The 18,145-nt window shown below is 37.6% G+C and overlaps 1 protein-coding gene across 1 annotated transcript in view; it reads right to left on the reverse strand.

Moving 5' to 3' along the window:
* Window positions 1–18,145, reverse strand: part of nrxn3a (neurexin 3a) — a 116,285-nt gene that overhangs the window by 45,912 nt on the left and 52,228 nt on the right. Inside the window, 5 exon segments of the mRNA XM_044143735.1 lie at window positions 2,233–2,616; window positions 3,544–3,691; window positions 3,842–4,135; window positions 14,582–14,743; window positions 16,351–16,652. Of these exon segments, the coding sequence (XP_043999670.1) occupies window positions 2,233–2,616; window positions 3,544–3,691; window positions 3,842–4,135; window positions 14,582–14,743; window positions 16,351–16,652 (1,290 nt within the window).

The raw sequence follows: 18,145 nt of genomic DNA on the forward strand, positions 1-18,145 counted from the left end.
CAAGAAAACTCAATTAGGAGATATGATCAGAAAGTGGCTACTTAATATGCTAAAGGAAATGTGAACAATTTGAAAGGTTAGGGATGTGAGTATTGGTTTCCATCTTTGATCAATCTTTAATAAATTGTCTCAACACTAGAAGGAAATTAATCAGGCGTACAGGACAGTTTTCTCTGATTGACACACTGAGGTTTCTCGTGGTTAGGTGCCTTTTGGCCTCTTTACCACTGCCAACCTACCTTAAGTGGAATCAGTTGTAAGATAATTAATTATGTTGGAGCCATCACAGAACATGCATGAAACAGGTCAAACATAGTCTGATGCAGGATGCAACATGCCCTTTATACAGTACTGTTCTGAAATATAAAATCACTCAACAAGCTCCTTAAGTTATCACCTTAATAGTGCTCATTCAGCCGTGTTGCATGGCGGAGCAGAGTCAACCTCTCAACAAAAAAGTATTGATGTGCTACGAAGGCAAAGATGTAATGTCAGAAAAGTGGAGAGCATTACTCAAAAAAAAAAATTTATATGATGGAAAAAGACACGTCGCCAATGTAAAGTTATCTTTCAAGGACAACCATAACCTCTTGTTTAGAGGATTGCTACAAGAAGGAAGCTGAATTGAAAGCACAACTAATAAAATGTCTCTCTCACTACTAATTGCAGAATGAGCTGATAGGAGACAGCTCTATCACAGCTAGTGTCCACTTCTTGGACATGGAGTGGCAAGTAAAGTCTGCTGTCCTCCACCCTGTTTTTGTCTCAACCCAACTCTGTTCATAAGGGATTAATTGGTTCAGATATTTTGATCTCTTTATTATTTTTTCTATTCAGCAACCTAATAGGTTATTGTTTATTCAGTCATTATTTAATACAGCTAAAACAATATGTTGTTAAAATATAATGATACTATGATAAATTTCAGCCCCATGTTACGGAAAAACCCTTTTGATACAAGTGAAAACTCTGGTTATCAGAAAGAAATAAAATATTTTGATTTTCTATTTCTATAATTTGCAAAACACTCAAAAACCTTTTCCACTTTGTCATAATGGGGTGTTTTTGAGCAGAAGTTTGAGGAAACAGATTAATTTAATAAGCAACATGACAACATGTAAAGAGAAAAGCATTTTCAATGCACTGTGGATGTTGTGCGCCAAATGGTTTGTTCACAGGAGTTTATTAACTATGAAAGTTTTCCTCCTAGTAGGTTCCTGGCCTTGGGAAGACCTTCTTTACAACTGTGGTGAATTCAGGAGAGACTCAATGCTGAACAGAAAAATTGTGTGTCAGCTGTAAACGGATTAGGAATTAATTTACATCTCTCTGAAGACAACGTCTGCAGTCAGCTCAGCAGTAAAGCCGGACGGTGGTGAGATTATGAAGAGGCAGAGGGATGAAGGAGAGCAGAACATTTTTACTCAGGTGAGAGTGTGTTGTAATCTATGATTCGCTTGTTTAATACATCAATAAGAAGGTTTTATACAGAGCATAGCAGCAGGATGCAAACAACCTCCAAACATTGAGATCAAAACACGACTATTTAGGTGGTGACTTGTTTGTCTTAAGCTTTTAGCTGACTATATGCTGCCTTTTAAAGAGATACTCTTTACATAAAGGTAGATATAAAAATATTATTCCATCATTTGGTTTGAAATGAAAAAAGTAAAAAAATAAAATAAAATAAAAAAAGTCAAGGCATTTTAACAATGATGAGGGACATTGATAGATAGTTTGATTGTAACCAGAGAGGTTTCCTTTTCTGTTTGGAGCTAATACCGTTGTTTCTAGGTTGACTTGAGTAGCAGCATCAGAAAAAACTCAAGCACTCCAAAAAACAAAAACTGGATTACCGATATCAGCTAAGCTTTTCATCTCATCTAATTTTAATGTTGCATTGCAGTTATCTTTATGTGTATTTGGATATCCTATTTTAGGAAAACTTGTCAGGATGTGTTCCTCAGCTCCACCTCATTTCAAGTCATGTTTTAGATTCAGCCATATGACGAGTTGCTGTAATTAGATGACGGTATTTTTGAACTCGGTGCATGTAATTTTAATGTCACATGTGTAAATTTGAACCTCAGACCATTACTGCGGTTTAAGTAACTAACACCTTCTGCTTTTTTGGCCATATTTTTTTGTCGTGTCACTACATTCCCTCTAATTTAAACTATAATCCGCTCTCGTTTTCTCATAAAAGCACACAAAATGCAAATCCCAGTTTACCTCTCTCACAGGTACGTGACCAGTAACCGGTGCCAGTGCAGTCACAGATGAATCGGTTCCAACCCTCTTTGCAGACTCCCCGGTTTTTGCATGGATAGCTCTCACACTGCTTTCCTTGCTGCTTGTTGCATGAGGGTTTGATACCGGCACCATTTTGTGCCTCTGCGATCTGACGAATGTCCTTGCTGCGACCGTCAATGAAAAGGTCACGAATGCACCCGACGTAGCCGTAGTTGAGCATTGCCGTCCAGAGCTCGGTGGGCAGAATGAGGTTGGAGCGGTCAACTGGAAGGCCTCCCAGATACATGTCTCCCTCCAGGTCCAGAATTTCACTCTCACCACTGGCTGTAAATGGCGTCCGTCTGCTGTTTACAGAGATGGTGCCTAAGGCAGTCAGTGATAGGACAGGTTAACAAAAAACAACAGCTGGAGCCACACGTCAGAAAAATGTAGTGCTATGCCCTCCACATGAGCACTGGTCTGATATTGTGGGCAGAAAATACTTTGAGTGTTCCAAATATTAGCTTATTTGATACATGAACCATTGAATTTTCAACTGTTAGTTCTGGGGCTTAAATGGAGGTGTGCAGTACTTCTTTGGGACTAAAAGCCACCCCATTATGTCTTGGATTTACCCTTGGACCTTATAGAGCTAGAAACTCAATATTAGGCACTGTGGTGCTTTGGAAGTTTTTGCTGATAGAAAAAGTCAAGATTTTTGTCTTATAACCTCAAGTAGAGGTTAAGATTAGTGATGCCCTAATTTTATGAGGATATTTAGAATTAGTAAAGAATATGAAGCACTGTAGAGGTAGGGAAAAAAATGACCAATTTGAAACTTTACTGGCCATGGCTTTCCTGAAAAAGTTTTCAGTGTGTGATTGGAGTCTAAGTCACTGACTCAAGTACACATCACTGGTCACTTTAACTTAGATTTTCTTTAAATAATGGTTAACGTCGGACCATTTTAATCTTAGATGTTTACGATTAAGATTGAACATGTAGATGTGAATGATTTGATGCAATGGACCTGGGCTGTTAGTCTTACAGGCATTTCCTCAATTATCTGACATTCAGAACAACATGAAGATCAGCAGACAGATGAGTTCTGGGACACACATTATCAATACTAATAAAGTTTGATAGGGGTCACATAGTGGGCTTGGATAAAGCTAGGTTGGTTGCTCCTACTAAACAAAATAATTGGTAGGCATATATTATGTAGGCATATATTGAGTGCTTAATTATAAAGGCAGTAAGTCTGTCTCATCAAGAGCAATTCCCCCTTCTACAAACAACTAGTTTGCTTACCAGAGCGTCCATCTCTCTGAATGTCCACATGGTACCATGCTCCATCATTCACTTTTGTCTGGGTGGCTTTCACCTTTATTGTTCCTGAGCCCATATCCAATAGTAGGTACAGGCTCCCATCAAGGAGTTCCACAGCAAAAAAATCCACCTGTGCAGGAAAACCAGAACTCACCAATAAGGAAAAGCAAAATGTTTTTTGGTCTTACAGCATCCTGCATTTGCAGACATGGTGAGAGGAACATTGTAGAAATGGGAGCAAAAATTTAAAAAATATATATTTCAGGGGCCACAAACTAACCTTGGTGTTTTTCTGGCTGCGAGCAGTATCTTTGCGCTCCTGACGCTTTCCATGAGTGAAGAGGATGAGTCCATTGGGCTCAGTTGTGCGGAAGTCGAAAGAGATTGATCCCATCCTCTTGGTATTCCACTTGGGGAGGCTGATGTACGCCTCAGGGGTCTCAAAGGAGATTGGGTCCAACGTGGCCACGTTCTCACATTGGTAGGACACCTCACCTTGGATTTTCATCTTTGGATCCAGAATCCGAGCCATCCGGGACAACTCCAGACGGATGTCATTATTCTTGTACACCACCTGTGATGAGTAAAATATGGATTTGGGTACTCTTCTCTAAATGCAACAATGAAGTCACAATCAGCTAAAAAGCATGGCATTAAAACAACGTCACTTCAATTTATATGTTTGCAATTAGACAAAGAATAAAAAAAAATAATTATCTGGGTTTTCCAGATGAATACAGTCCTCATCTGTGAAAATGAATTTCTATTCAAGCTCCTGTTAATTAACAGCATGCCTATTCAGACTATATAATGATGGACACATTCGCCATTTGAAAAAATACATAACTTAACCTATTATTAAGGATTCTAAATAATGATGAGAGATGTATTTTATCTTAGTACTCGTACATTTCCACAATATTTAACAGTTTAAATAGAATATCCAAAGAATAAAATAACCAAAGATGGAAATGACACAACTAAGACTAATTTATTTTACCTAAGGAAAATCAGGTAAGGTAGGAACAATTTTGGCTACTTTTGCTAGTTTATTTTCCCAAAACAAGCAAGCCCTGTGATAAAGCAAAATCCTTGATGAGGTAAAGTTCTTCTCAGCCCTCACAGTGAGAACATAAAGCTTTTGGATGAAGATCTGCAACTAAAACAGGTTTAAGACAGAACAAAATATTTTAATAAAAATTATCAGAGCAAAATCTCTTAGGTCTCTCTATCAAGATAAATATTAATGCCTAAATCTGATGGTGTTGGATATGAGAGTTAAATGCATAAGACCAACTAAGCAAACAAAATTCTTGTGGAAACTCTCACAACTTGAAGAAGCAAATAGCATTACAAGGCAAAGTTATTCAGAAAAATCCCGTGGGTTATATTCTTGTTCCACTCCCCAATAAAATGAATGAGACATAATTTAAAATATGTTAAGCTTAACCGACAAGTGACTATGATTTGCATAGTGTTCTTTTTTACACTCATGATGAGCATTTGGATCATGTATCTGAGGTTGTGAAAGTGTTTGTGGGTTTTGGAATGACTGTCAATGTTGGCTTTGATATGTTAATATGTTAATGTTTATTTCTTTACAGAAAATATTCTACACAAGATCATGTTTGCGCTTGATTGTGCCCATATAAGGGTAAATGAGCATTGATCTATAAAATGTTTCTCAGAAAAAACAAAAACAAAGATTTTGTATATTTCTCCCTCCATACAGTAGAACATCATCAAAGGATCTGAAGGAATTTCACAAAGCAAGACGAAGCTGGACAGCCATGACCTCCGATCCCTTAGATAGCTCTGCATCTAAAACCAAGATGGGATCAATCGCTGATGGATCAGGATCTACTTACATTCACCTAATGCTGTAGTTACAATTTTTCACAAAATATTTTTTTTTTGTATCTGCAATATTAAACAAGAGATTAGGAATAAACTGAAGTTTATCCAGTTTGCACAGACAGTCTTATTATTGATCCATTATGAAGGACAGAGAGATCATACACCCATGCTTATCTTCCTCACTTTTTCCTGCTCTGTTTCTGACAGTTTTATTATGATGATGCATCACCTGGAAGAGATTACATTATGATGAATTCAGTTAAATACTTTTTTGTTGGTAAAAGACATAATTTAAATCCACCTCAGCTTCCCTGCTTTTATTAACTTTATTATTGAAACAAATAGATATTTGCTCCTACTGGAGACAAAAAGCACCATGTTACATAGATTGGGATTCATTCTTCAGCATTCTTTAAGAACATTGAGTGTTCCACCCCACTGGTTTATTTTGCATTTATCATATTGTATGCCTGTGCCTTTATACTGTACACATTCATCAAGCAATTTACTCCTCAAAAGTTTGTAAATTTAATGACACAATTCTAATATTCAACTTAGAAATAAACTATTCCCTATTTCGGAAACATACACCATTTTTTGAGTTACTTGTTAAAATATTTTGAAAACAAAACTACATTTTATAGTCTTGATTTGTAGCCAAGACCTTGTAAATCATGCTTGGAATGGTTAACAGTGCATATTTATGTGGATATCGTTTAATATTTTGACACAGAAACGGTGAGCACAGAAATGGGGCTGAAATGCCTCAATGTTGTTGGTCATTCTTAACAAGGGGGTGAATAAACAATAATATTTTACAATGCTATGCTACTTCTTTCCTGAGACAGGCTGAAGAAAAATCTGGATTTTATTATCATTTATTCAAATCCTTTTGGAAAATTTATGATGTTTACATTTCCTTTCCTTTTTTGTAGGTAGTCTAATCATGCCTCATTCACCTCCGAATAATGTGTTTTGCTCAAGGCTTTAAGGTTTATGTGCTGCATACCCATGTAGGGATGCACAGAGTCATCCTTAACGTTTATCTGAAACAGAAATTGTTTTCCTATTGATATCACATCATCCTTTGTTCTTTCTCTGCAGTGCATTCAAAGTTAACTGGAGTCAGGAGAATTGATTACCACTGAACACAGGAAAAATATCCTTCTCAAATTAAAATGATTGTATATGTTGTCTTCTTTAACATATATGTAAATAGTTTAGTTTTGTTTTCCTTTAAAATAAATAATTTCTGTCAACATAATGGCATGTTAAGTTCTCATAACCATGGTGAAAACAGATCGTCAAGCAGATATGAAGTATTTTTTTTCCTCAGCAGAAGCAAATTTTGAGTTTGCATTTTAAGCCAACAACTTCTCTGTCAGTCAAGTTTTGTTCATTTTTAATCTTACAAGTTAAAATGCATCAATAAAAATATAGCTAATTTTTATCTTCTCATCCATGGTGTTTCTGCTCCTTTGTCTAGTAAAGCATTTGGCAAAAATGAAAATACAGATGATGGTGCAGGCTTCCAGTTACTCCTAATTCATTTGTATCCTGAAGCTGCTTCCAAACACATGCGGTTACTCCATTTGATGGGAAAAAAATGATTGAGAAACAGTCTCTTTCATCCCAGCAGCCTAAATGTTGTCGTGAACAAAGGGAGGCTGGAGTCACGGAGGGGGATGAGTGTGGAAATTGAAATCTGCTCGAGTGGAAAATTGGAGGCCTCTTTTTTTTCCCCTCCTCTAATTCTCGGGACAGAGAAACACTCGGAGTCTGTCTTTGGTGGGTTCACAGACACGAACAAGACAAACAGCCTCTGCTCTGTTTGCTTTTCCTGTTTTATTTGAACATCTCAGATACCACAGCTCTGCTGGATGTGAGGATAGATTGAGGATCTTGGCTCAGAATATTGATAATCCAGCTGCACATTTGACAGTAAATCAGATCATCCCTAAGGGAGCTGAGGGACCGCACAGAAAATAGTCCTCTTCTTTTCTCCCTCTTTCTTTGTGTTCTTTCCTTCCCCTTTGTTTAGTTTTTTCTCTCCTCTCGCTGCTCCAGTCGATATATTGGATTTTCCAACATTTCATAAAGAGCCAACTCTTTTTCTCCAAGTGAACAGCTTCAGTCTCTTCTCTCCAAAATGGAATAAAAGAAAGTATCAGTCTAGTCTTGGGAAGTATTGGAGGACACCGATAACAGACACCTGCACTCAGACTGAGGAAGCTGAGGCTCAAAAACAAATGCCTTTCTAGAAGAGAAAGAGCAACAATGAGAAACAATCCAGAATTTATAGAAGAACATGGGAAAATATGTTTCTGTTACTTTGTTGAAGAACATATTGGCACCTTTTAACCAAATAATAAAATATACACAAATGCAATCCTAAATACACTCAGAAAAAAGAGGAATTCTTTCAGCCTGTTTCCATTTTTGGCAATGACAAAAATGCAGCATCTTAACTTGTTATCTTGTACATGATGAGAGGTGCTTTTGTCTATGCATGTTTTACATTTATTTTACTTTACTGTTTTGTGTCAATGTTGTGAAACCTTGCTATTTTCACTCAATTGCACATACAAAGAGAATCTTATAATAGTCTGGGAAGAAAAAATATTATTTTATGATTAAACAACTGAAAAGATTTCAGGAAAATAACTTATTTATTGGGTTAGATTTTATTTAGACTGCTGGGTTAATCATGAAATATAGTGTGGATTAGAGGAGCTAATATTTACCCCAGATAATAAGTTAAATTTTTTCAATGGTCAAAGAAAGACTGACATCATCTTCTGCTGAAAACTCAAAACAGACAGCATAGTTTAGCTTCAGTCGACAAGGGATTCATTAATAAAGATTATGACAAGTGTTTTACAAGAATTTATGGTTCAATCAATAGTTGTAAGTCGTTGAGTTCCTAAAGCATGACTACCACTAGGATTGGCTGTTTACCTGCTCTGCTATTGTTTTCACATATATACAACTTCCACCCAGAAAAATTCACTTATCTCTCCTCAGTATCAATTTTTTTTAAAATCTGAATGGTAATCAAAATATTTGGGGGGAAATGTGAGCATGGTTTTATGGTTTTTATTAGAGCTTGAATAAGTATATGGGTATTTTTGGCAGGCCAGTGTCTCATAAGAAGGTTCATAACTATTCAATGCTTTGTTACTATAAGACACATTCTAGTCCTGAAATCTTATGAATTAATTTGTATCCCTTTGCAGATTGATTTCTTTAATTTTGATGAATTTCTTTAGATCACAGCATGATGTTCCTACTTTTTAAGACAGTTTTATCTGCTTCACATTGTCAAGAAAGTTCTAGTTCTAGTTAGGTGATTTATTGATTCAATTAATCTGAGAGGTAATCAGGCCAGGTTGTGGTTCATCAGTTAAGTCATTATTTACGAATGGGGTTGTTATATTTTTACACAGGGTCAAGGTGGTTTGGATAGCTTTTTCCCTTAATAATTTAAAAATTGTTTTTGTTATTCACTCATGATACCTTTGACATTTTATTAATGTTTCAAGTATGTCAAAAAAGAACAAAAAGAAGCAGAAATATTGATAGTGAGTATATTCTGTGGTGAGAAATGCACAATTACTACAAAACTGAAAACATCATGATCGACTCCAACATGGACACTCTGTTGGTGTGGATGCAGCACACATTTGTACACTCACAAATAGAACATGTTATAAATTATTACAAAAAAGGAACATATGGAAAGGAGGAGGAACAAACGGAGGGTATAGCTGACAATTTGACAAGTCACTTTCAGCTTTCTGCCACTTCCGAACAATATGTACAGAAAGAGCCTTTCAACATGCAGAGGGAGCTTTATCAGCACTTTGCAGATCCGGCGGCAGGTTAACATGAGAATGAAGCTCGAGGAATACCCGCTCTGAGCGAAGAAAGCATGCATGTGCACACAAACATGCATGGAAATTTGAAGATGCGTGTGTGTGTGTGTGTGTGTGTGTGAGCAGCAGAGGTGAGGGAAAATGTTCGACAATGGTCAGATGAAAGAAATCCATCACTGCATTATCTCTCTGACCAGGCGTCTAGGACACACATCATTACACACGCACAGTCCCTTATCAGTGTGTGAGAACGAGCACTGTTACACAATATGACTGAGGCTTGAAATTACCTCTCTGGATTGCCGACCAGCACAGACTCAGGTGTTATCTCCACCTGAGAAATCCTACAAAAGTCACACACTCTCTCCATCTGTGGTCCAACAAAACAGACTAAGCTTTTCCTTATAAACTTAAGAAATATGAAAGAAAGACATTTTCTACTAAGAAATGTTCTTAGTCTTATTCTTTTTGTGAAGCAGATGTACAAATTTTTCTTGCTTAATATATGCTTAGTGCATAAATCTCTGCTTCAGCAGAAATATCTGCATATCATTGTAATTCTCAAATAGACACACCTGCAACCAACACCTTGCTGCTGGTGTTGGTCTTGTAGTATCAGTGATCACATGGTTCTGACACGAGACTCTCTGAGGAGTGTTTTGCAACCTCAAATCCCTGACAGTGTGTGCTCTTGTCCACAGGGGGGCAGGGTTTGCTTTGCAGAGGATCACAAACTGAACCAATAGCCCACTCAAGTCAGTCCAGTTTAATAATGGCACCTTTGGAAACCGACTAGTTTAATTTGATAGAGACAAGCTTTGAGTACATGGATATGTATGGGTTATTCAAGCTGAATCTGTTAAGAAATAAATAAGAAAACCTGACCAGTGATTAAGCACTGGGGCTAATTTAACTGCTCAAATTTTCATCTAACTATAGTTCTGCAGAGTTGCTTTTCCTTTGTGTTTCTCTGAGACTTTCTCAGTACCTGCCTGAGTCTACACAGGCAAGTTTTGATGCTGATTTACCATCTTTATATAATGTTCACAGTTCTGAGAAAAGGTCATCATATATTCTAAGTCAAACGTTAATGAATAGGTAGAGAATGCATTTTGCAACCTATACAACTTCTGGTTCTTGTGCTTTGCGGTAAAATTAATTCATTGCAAATTTGCAAACTCAGTTTTACTGTAGTTTGTCCAATAATGATCATCTAACTTATTTTCAGCATAGATTAGTCATATGATGAGCACAGTGACCCTGTAAAGGACTCCACCCGAAATAATTATTTAAATCAACATAGCAGACAGATTGGCAATGGTTGCTAACAAGCATGCAATTATCTTGGGTTTGCATTAAAATTGCCTCGTACATGCACAAAACCGCTGCAATAATGTTGCAAATCAACGTTTTTGTTCTAGATCACAAAGAACTTTAAACCAAAGAGTTCAGTTGCAGTGAAAAAGGAAAGCCTCCAGACAGCTCTGGGATCATTTCCTCCTGTGGAAGTTGTTGCTGCCAACGCAAAGCTTGCAAAGCACTGACAGCAGGTAGGTGTGAATTGCAGGAAAGAAGTCTCTTCTGTCCACAAAAAATGTCAAGGACAGACTGAAACAATGGAGGACGTGCACGATTAGACAGCAGGAAATTGGCAAAAAGTTTATTTTACTCATAATTGTTCATGACATCTGGAGAAGAAAAGCTGAGATATATGTATAGGAATGAGAGAAGCCATCCTGTGTGCATCTTTTCCAAGGACTTAGTTTTATCTCAGTTCTGCCAATGAATGCTGAAAATATATAGCGGGATAAAAACATGCTTCATAGAGCAACTTCTTCCAACAAACTAGGAAGAATTTGATCACTATTTGTTAAGTAAAAAAAGACATTAGAGACACTTTTCACAACAGTTAATTCAAGCTCTTAACATGAGTGTAATGCTAATATCTAAAAAAAAAAAGAAAAAAAATCTGACTTAGAGAATCTTTGCAGATTTAAAAGAAAAAAAAAAACAGTTTATCTTTTACTTGGCGATCACAAAGTCGCCTATGGATTCCACCTAAACTGAGTTTGTGACATTTTAATGCCAGCTAATGTGTTAATTTTGTGGTTTTTTTAATCAGCAAGGGATAGGTTTATTAATTGTAGTTGCACTGGGTGTAATTTAGTGGAGTAAAAAATTTATTTTTCCAAAGAACCCTCTGCATAGAAACGATGAATAAATTATGGTGAAATAATAATAAATCAATGTGAAGGAGTAAGAGTCATCAGACAACAGCCATCATTTGTCTCTTTTCTGCTTGTACTCGCTATCCGGTCCGTGAACTCCTCCTTTGTGTTTCTTTGTTGGTGACAGTATACGCTCCACAGCCAGAGGCCTCCATACGAGTGGCTGATGGAGGTGTAATGACAACCACAATTACAGCAATTATGTGTTATTGTAGGCCATTATGTATTTTGTAGGCTCGGAGAGGTAGGCTTTTTTTGTAATTGCTGGTTATGAAAGGCATAATAATCACGGGCCGGCCAGCCAAAGGAGCTACCAAGGGCAACCAGCACCTGGTGCCATGGTAACAAAACATTTATCCGTAATGCTGCACAGCGGATGGCGAGGACAAGATCACTGGCAGCAGGGAAATTAGCCCTAATGGTAGAGAGAGAAGAACGAGGAGGTGCCGGACTGCAGACTGGGGGGAACTGGTGGGTGCTGCAGATGTGTAGCTGGCTGGGTGGGGTTCCTGACTGGGAGGTGGGTGCTCAGAATAACTCGTGGATTTTTTGGGGGTGACCAAAAAACTGACCAAACCAATATGGATGAATGGCTAATAATTAAAGCAAGCATTAATTTGCTTACCATTTTAAAGTTTTTAAAGTTGAAAAATTTGATTGTTTATTTTTATCCAACATTTTGTTTTAGTTGGAGTAAAACCGGAAAACTAGGCGCAAATATGCAAATAAGCTCTGGCTCACTGATAATGTTTTAATAACTCAAACAGTTTCCCAAAACTCTAGGTTCCTCCAGGTGGTTTGATTGTTGACATCAACCAGACAGATTCAATAGAAAAAGTTAGTGATCACCACACATCTCTAAATAGAACTGACTGAAATGCAATTTGAAGTTAAGGAAAGCCACAATATAATCCCTAAATCTGATGCAACACTGAGTGGTTGTGATAGCACATTAGGTAACTTCCTGTTCAGGTAGAAAAATGTGGAATAAATATCACACTACGACTGAAGCAACAATATGACTCCACTACTTTTGCAGACTTGAACTCTGTATCTAACAAAAACTTAAACTGTTCAGAAATTATGTCTTATTCATTAAATGCAGTGAGTGTGTGCCAGAGGGATAGAAATTAGTTGAATTTGCATAAAAAGATTAACTGTATGCATCTTAAAAGTATAAAAAAAGTAAATAAGAAACCTTAAAATAGCAGCTCATTTTCCAGAAGGTTACGTTACAAAATTGTCCATCCTTTTACTCTGCTTCATTGTATGTTGATGAATTTTGCTTGTGTGCACATCAAAGGAAAAAGAAAACAAAAAAAGTACATCCCTCTTTTTCATACGATGACACCACCTTTCATATTGGACTCTGTGGTTCATGACTCAGTGAATGCATGGTTGTGCACATCTCTAATTATCTGTGCATATGTGTGCATATGTGCGTGTGGGTGTGCGTGTGCGTGCACATGCATGACAGGAGTGGGAGTGAGTGGTGCAGAGACCTGAAAAAAGGCCCAGCGTGCCACAGAGCAGGAAGTAGGCCAGAGGGGGATTAAATGGCTGCTGCGCCACTTCCTCCATCGCCCTGCAGCCATATGATGCTATACACTCAGTGTGTGCGTGCGCGTGTGTGTGTGAGATGGAGAAAGCCAAGCCCCTGCAGTCACAGTGCACTCCACTGGCTTTACTTAAGTGCAAAGATATGACATCATAAGCTTCAGGGAGAAATATATTTGTCCACACGTGGGTGTGTGTTTGTGTGTGTTGACTCCCTGAGCAAAGTTTCACGTCTTGGGTATTGGTATCAGGATGCAATAACCTTTAAAAGCCGCTTTTACAGTCTGCTGCTCAGCTGGGGTACCACTTGGATTTAGTAGTATGAAACAAAAATGTATAAAATCAGTTGTTATTTCAATGCTTGCATACATATAATCAATTTAATCTCAAGTATATTGTATACAAGGGGAACCTCTCCTTTAGCTTGAAGTTTTAGTTATTGACCCTGAACAAAATTCTCACTACAGAAAGTAGCACAGTTGCAGTGGGTTTAAAGCACAGCCGGTGAATCCTGACTCACTTTGTACATCACATACTTTATAGCGCCTTCATGAACTCCAGGTAAAATTTTAAACCAAAGGGCCACATTTATTAATAAAAGCTAAAACAAAACATTCACTTAAATCTTAATGAAAATTGGTAGAATGTCTTTCAAATTGACAAGACCAACTTCTTTTCTTCCAATAAGACACTGCGACTCATTGATTGACAAAAAACTCAGAACAATATAACCTAAAATATCTTTGATATGGAAAATGGTAGATTTAAATAAGTTGTACACTTCTGAATATCTACAGATTCCAATATCATCAGTTTGAAAAACTGAACAGAAGTTGCTTTTTTGTAGATTTTTTAAAAGATTTGCTGAGGCCTGAAAGACATTACCTTGAGATGAAAAGATTTTGCTCAGAAACTTCCAGAAATTTCTCTGTACGCCACACATCGCCTCCCAGTGAGGCCAGCTGAGCAATATCAACAGTTGCTACTTGGACTGTTTGAAGATACTTCTTCAAAGCACAAAATTTGAAACCAATAAATTCAAACTTGAGTACCTTATACTTATTCCTTATACATTACTGCTGCTGAATGACATATAATCATTCCATAGAAGCCATTAAACTGTTCACGAGTCACTAAATGAAGTGTGTGTGGAAGTTGAAGAGTGGGAGTGGCACACTCTGTATGTTATTTATCCATGTCTATTTTCTAATCCACTTCCACCTCTTTCAAAGTTAACAACTCTTCAGTTTTGGTTTGCACATTTTCTATCATCTGCATTTTCACCTATTCCAAATTATCATACTACTCCCCCCCCAAAAAAAAACAAAAAACAAAAAACAAAAACAACTCAAAGTCATGGACTGAACCGTGTTTCTATGGACCTAATAAAATGCATTTCCACGTCTGTGCAGTCAGGATTTGTAGTGAAAGCTTACAGACTTCTTGTGGCCTGATTGAAATTCAGCAGCAACACTTTTTATCTCTGTGAGAATGCTACATTACCTCCTTGAGACAGCCCATGAAGTTGTTGCTAACTGGAGATCCCGGCAGGTCGGCTGTGCTGGGGCTCCCACCCACGTAGAAGAAGTCATCTGAGCCCAGCATGGTGTAGTCCTCCTGGGTATAACCCGTGGTGGTCAAAATCCCATCCACAGATATCGTCACCTGACAACCGCATGGGCACAAAAAGCGCAATTTAATATTCTTTCTTTCAGATTGTAGATGCAACTTGTTGAAGAAAATAATTAAAATGAACAACTGGCTGAATTGATTGGATTAATTTTACTGCTGTACATTAACAAGAAAAGCCAACTTAAATGGTTTACATTGCACACAAGTCAAAAGCAAACATGCAGGACAAAGAAGACGTGCAGCTAGAAAAATGACCAATATATGAAAGAGAAGTGCACTACTAAACAACTGTGACCAATATAATAATAAAACGTGGTATCATAATTTAACATTTAAACATTTTTCTTTGTAGGAAGAGAAAAATGTAGTGTAACTAACTGGGTGTTACTGATGCATTTAGTAACCATTTGAAACGGTGATTCACTGACAAAATAGCCAATAAAATACACAGCAATTACTTTTTTAACAGCTTTTCTTACTGGTCAGAGTTTCACTTGTGGGCTCTAATCCATTTTTACTATTCTCAATACCTTTCAGTACAAATCATTATCCTGTAAAATGTACATGTATTTGATTGTTTTAAATTTCTATTAAGTTTCTAAACTTATTTTTAATATCACTGGACTTAAATGGACTTGCTGCTGAAATGCCTTGCTCCTGGAATGTGCTATACAAATAAAGTTTGATTTGATTTTGATTTTTAAATTTGTCCATGTAGTCTAACTTCATTTTTTAAACATTTCTGATCTTTATTCATTCTTTCCTAATTCAATACTAAATGAATGTTGGTAAGTTGAAAATTCAGACCTACTTTGTTAAATAATGTTTATATAATTGTTTTGGCAGTAAATTCATAACTAAATCTCAATATCATCTTGCCAATAACTTTTAAACTGGTTAATCCACAGAAGTAAAGTCACTACTTTACTTAGTCAGATCCACAGAAAAATCTGCAAATTCTGAACTGCGAATAGGCAGGGGTCCATTGTAATTGGGCAATTGGGCTATCAGGCAGTAACTGGAGCACCTAATGGGTGAGCTCCTCATGGGTCCAAAGTACTCCTAAATTAACTACTGTTACTGAGAGTTTATTACAGGTAAAATGTTTTAGTTTGGTTCGATTCAGTTGCCTCCTACAGTGTGTTTTGCCTTGTGTTAATCAGTATAATGATGCATGAGTCGGCCTGATTTCTACATACGTAGAATTTGATATTGAAGTGAAATAATCAGAAAAGAAAACTCAAGAGAGTGAGGAAAAACTTCAGAACCCAGTTAGTCATTTAATTCTGTTGGTACCACTCTCAGCAAACAGCCAGAAATCACACAGGAGGAAGAAAAGAGAGATTGCAAACTAGGGAATGACAATGAGTTAAATGATATCTACCATACAGTGGAGTTTGTTTACTAAGTCGGGTCCAGTACCTGTAAGCTTGGCAAAAAGGTGGGTTGGGTAAGATGTGAATTTACTAAAAATTACAAATAAAACAAATGAAATGAATATGAACATCTGTGCACACAAAAACAAGGCAAATTAGGAGGAGAGGCATGAAATGAACAGAACTGTCATGATGGTGCAACAAAACAAACAGGTTTCTAATCTAACTGTAAGTGGAGTAATTTTCCCCAACACTGGGCCTTACCTGTCGCAAGTTCCGGGTTACTTTCACATCATGCCATGAGTTGTCATTGAATTTCCCGTTGACCGGTTCAACGATGGCTTCAAACGCTCCGGAACCCAAGTTGATGACAAGGGAGACCGCACCGTCCTTTAGAGCCAGGTTGACGTAGTCAGCTGACTTCCCCGTATGCAGGATGAGGCCGTTACGCTGCCACGTCTTGAAGGACAGCGTGATCTCATCGCTGCTGCTCTGGATCGGGTTCTGGGAGAGGTCATAACAGAAGTACTCCGAACCACGGAAGGTGGCAACGTTTTCTTCCCTTGCTGTGGTGGGAAGAAAATGAATCAGGATTAGAAAGATGAGAAAGACAACATTAAGCTGTGGGATCATAAGAATTCAACAGCTTGTAAAAATATTTAGAAGGAATTAATCATTAGTTTTTTTGTGTGACATATCTGTATTCCACATTACTCCACACACACTCTTCTTTTTTAAGTTCTTGTTGCTTTTTTAAAGTAATTAGAAAGAAAACCAGCAGAAAGAACAGCAGAAACCATACATTGCTGCTAAAGAGGTCAAACCCTGCAAAACTGTGTCAAAAACAAATAGCCTCCATATATGGGGTAGTAGCTCTACTGCTGTAAACACCATGTATACATAAAAGCTCAATGCTGGCCAGATCACCCTCTTCAATACATTTGCTGTATCCATTACTACACTTATGGTAAAGTGGAACTGGTGGTTGTTAAGGCTTTCTTTAAAGAAGGGTGTATTTGTTGGTGTTAGGCTATGCTTGCAAGGAGCTGTGTGCTTTATCTGAATCTAAAAGCTGCTTTGTTTTGAAACCGACAGTGCTGTAGATATAGATCAGGCAGAAGATGCAATAATCCTGTGCTAATCTTTGTAAATTTGGTCTAAAATAAGTATCATGATAAGACACCTTCAAAAATCCTCAGCACGTGACAGAAAAGAATGCTGGGAGCTATCACGTACCAACATCAAAGAATAATCTTTCCAGTGAAATTGCCTGTCAGAGAGACACTGTGACGCAGTGGTCACGTTTGTGATCACACAGAGGGAAGCCACAGACTCTGGATGTATTTATGACCTTGATCGAAGGGCAAGGGAACACACAGAAGAAGAAAGGAGTAGGGAAAGAGTAGAGCGCAACAGAGCTGAGGTCTAACACAGAAAAATGGTCCACTCAGGAGTTGTTATCTGGAACATCATCTTCAATTAACTTGCTGTCTCTTCTGCAAAAATACTGGACTTTGTCCAGATAAAATCCAATACAAAGATACAAGGATCTGTTTCTGCGGTGGCACTTTAGAAATGAAGCTACTTCCCTCTTGTTTCATATTCAGTTTTATTTTCATAAACAGACCATACCCAAACCATTGCAGTAACAAAGTTTTTTATGTTATTCTGTGGACTGTCTAAGACAGGGGTGGGCAACTTCAGGCCTCGAGGGCCAGTCTCCTGCAACTTTTAGATGTGTCTCTACTTCAACACACCTGAGTCAAATAATGAGGTCATTAGCAGGACTGGAGAACTTGACTGCACTTAGTAGGTGATTCAGTTATTGGATTCAAGTGTGTTAGACCAGAGAGACATCTGAGATCTGCAGAACACCGGCCCTCGAGGACCAGGATTGCCCACCCCTGGTCTAAGATGAGGTTGACTACCTCCAACCAAGTTACACAAACCAACATCTGGATGCCATCATTCCGATGTTATTCAAAGGTCCAATGGCAGCACTAGAACAACATTGTTGTTCTAACTATATTTTATATTCAATGGTTCCACTTTAATGACG

This window comes from Gambusia affinis, linkage group LG16 (assembly GCF_019740435.1).
Source record: "Gambusia affinis linkage group LG16, SWU_Gaff_1.0, whole genome shotgun sequence".
NCBI classification, from domain to species: Eukaryota; Metazoa; Chordata; class Actinopteri; order Cyprinodontiformes; family Poeciliidae; genus Gambusia; species Gambusia affinis.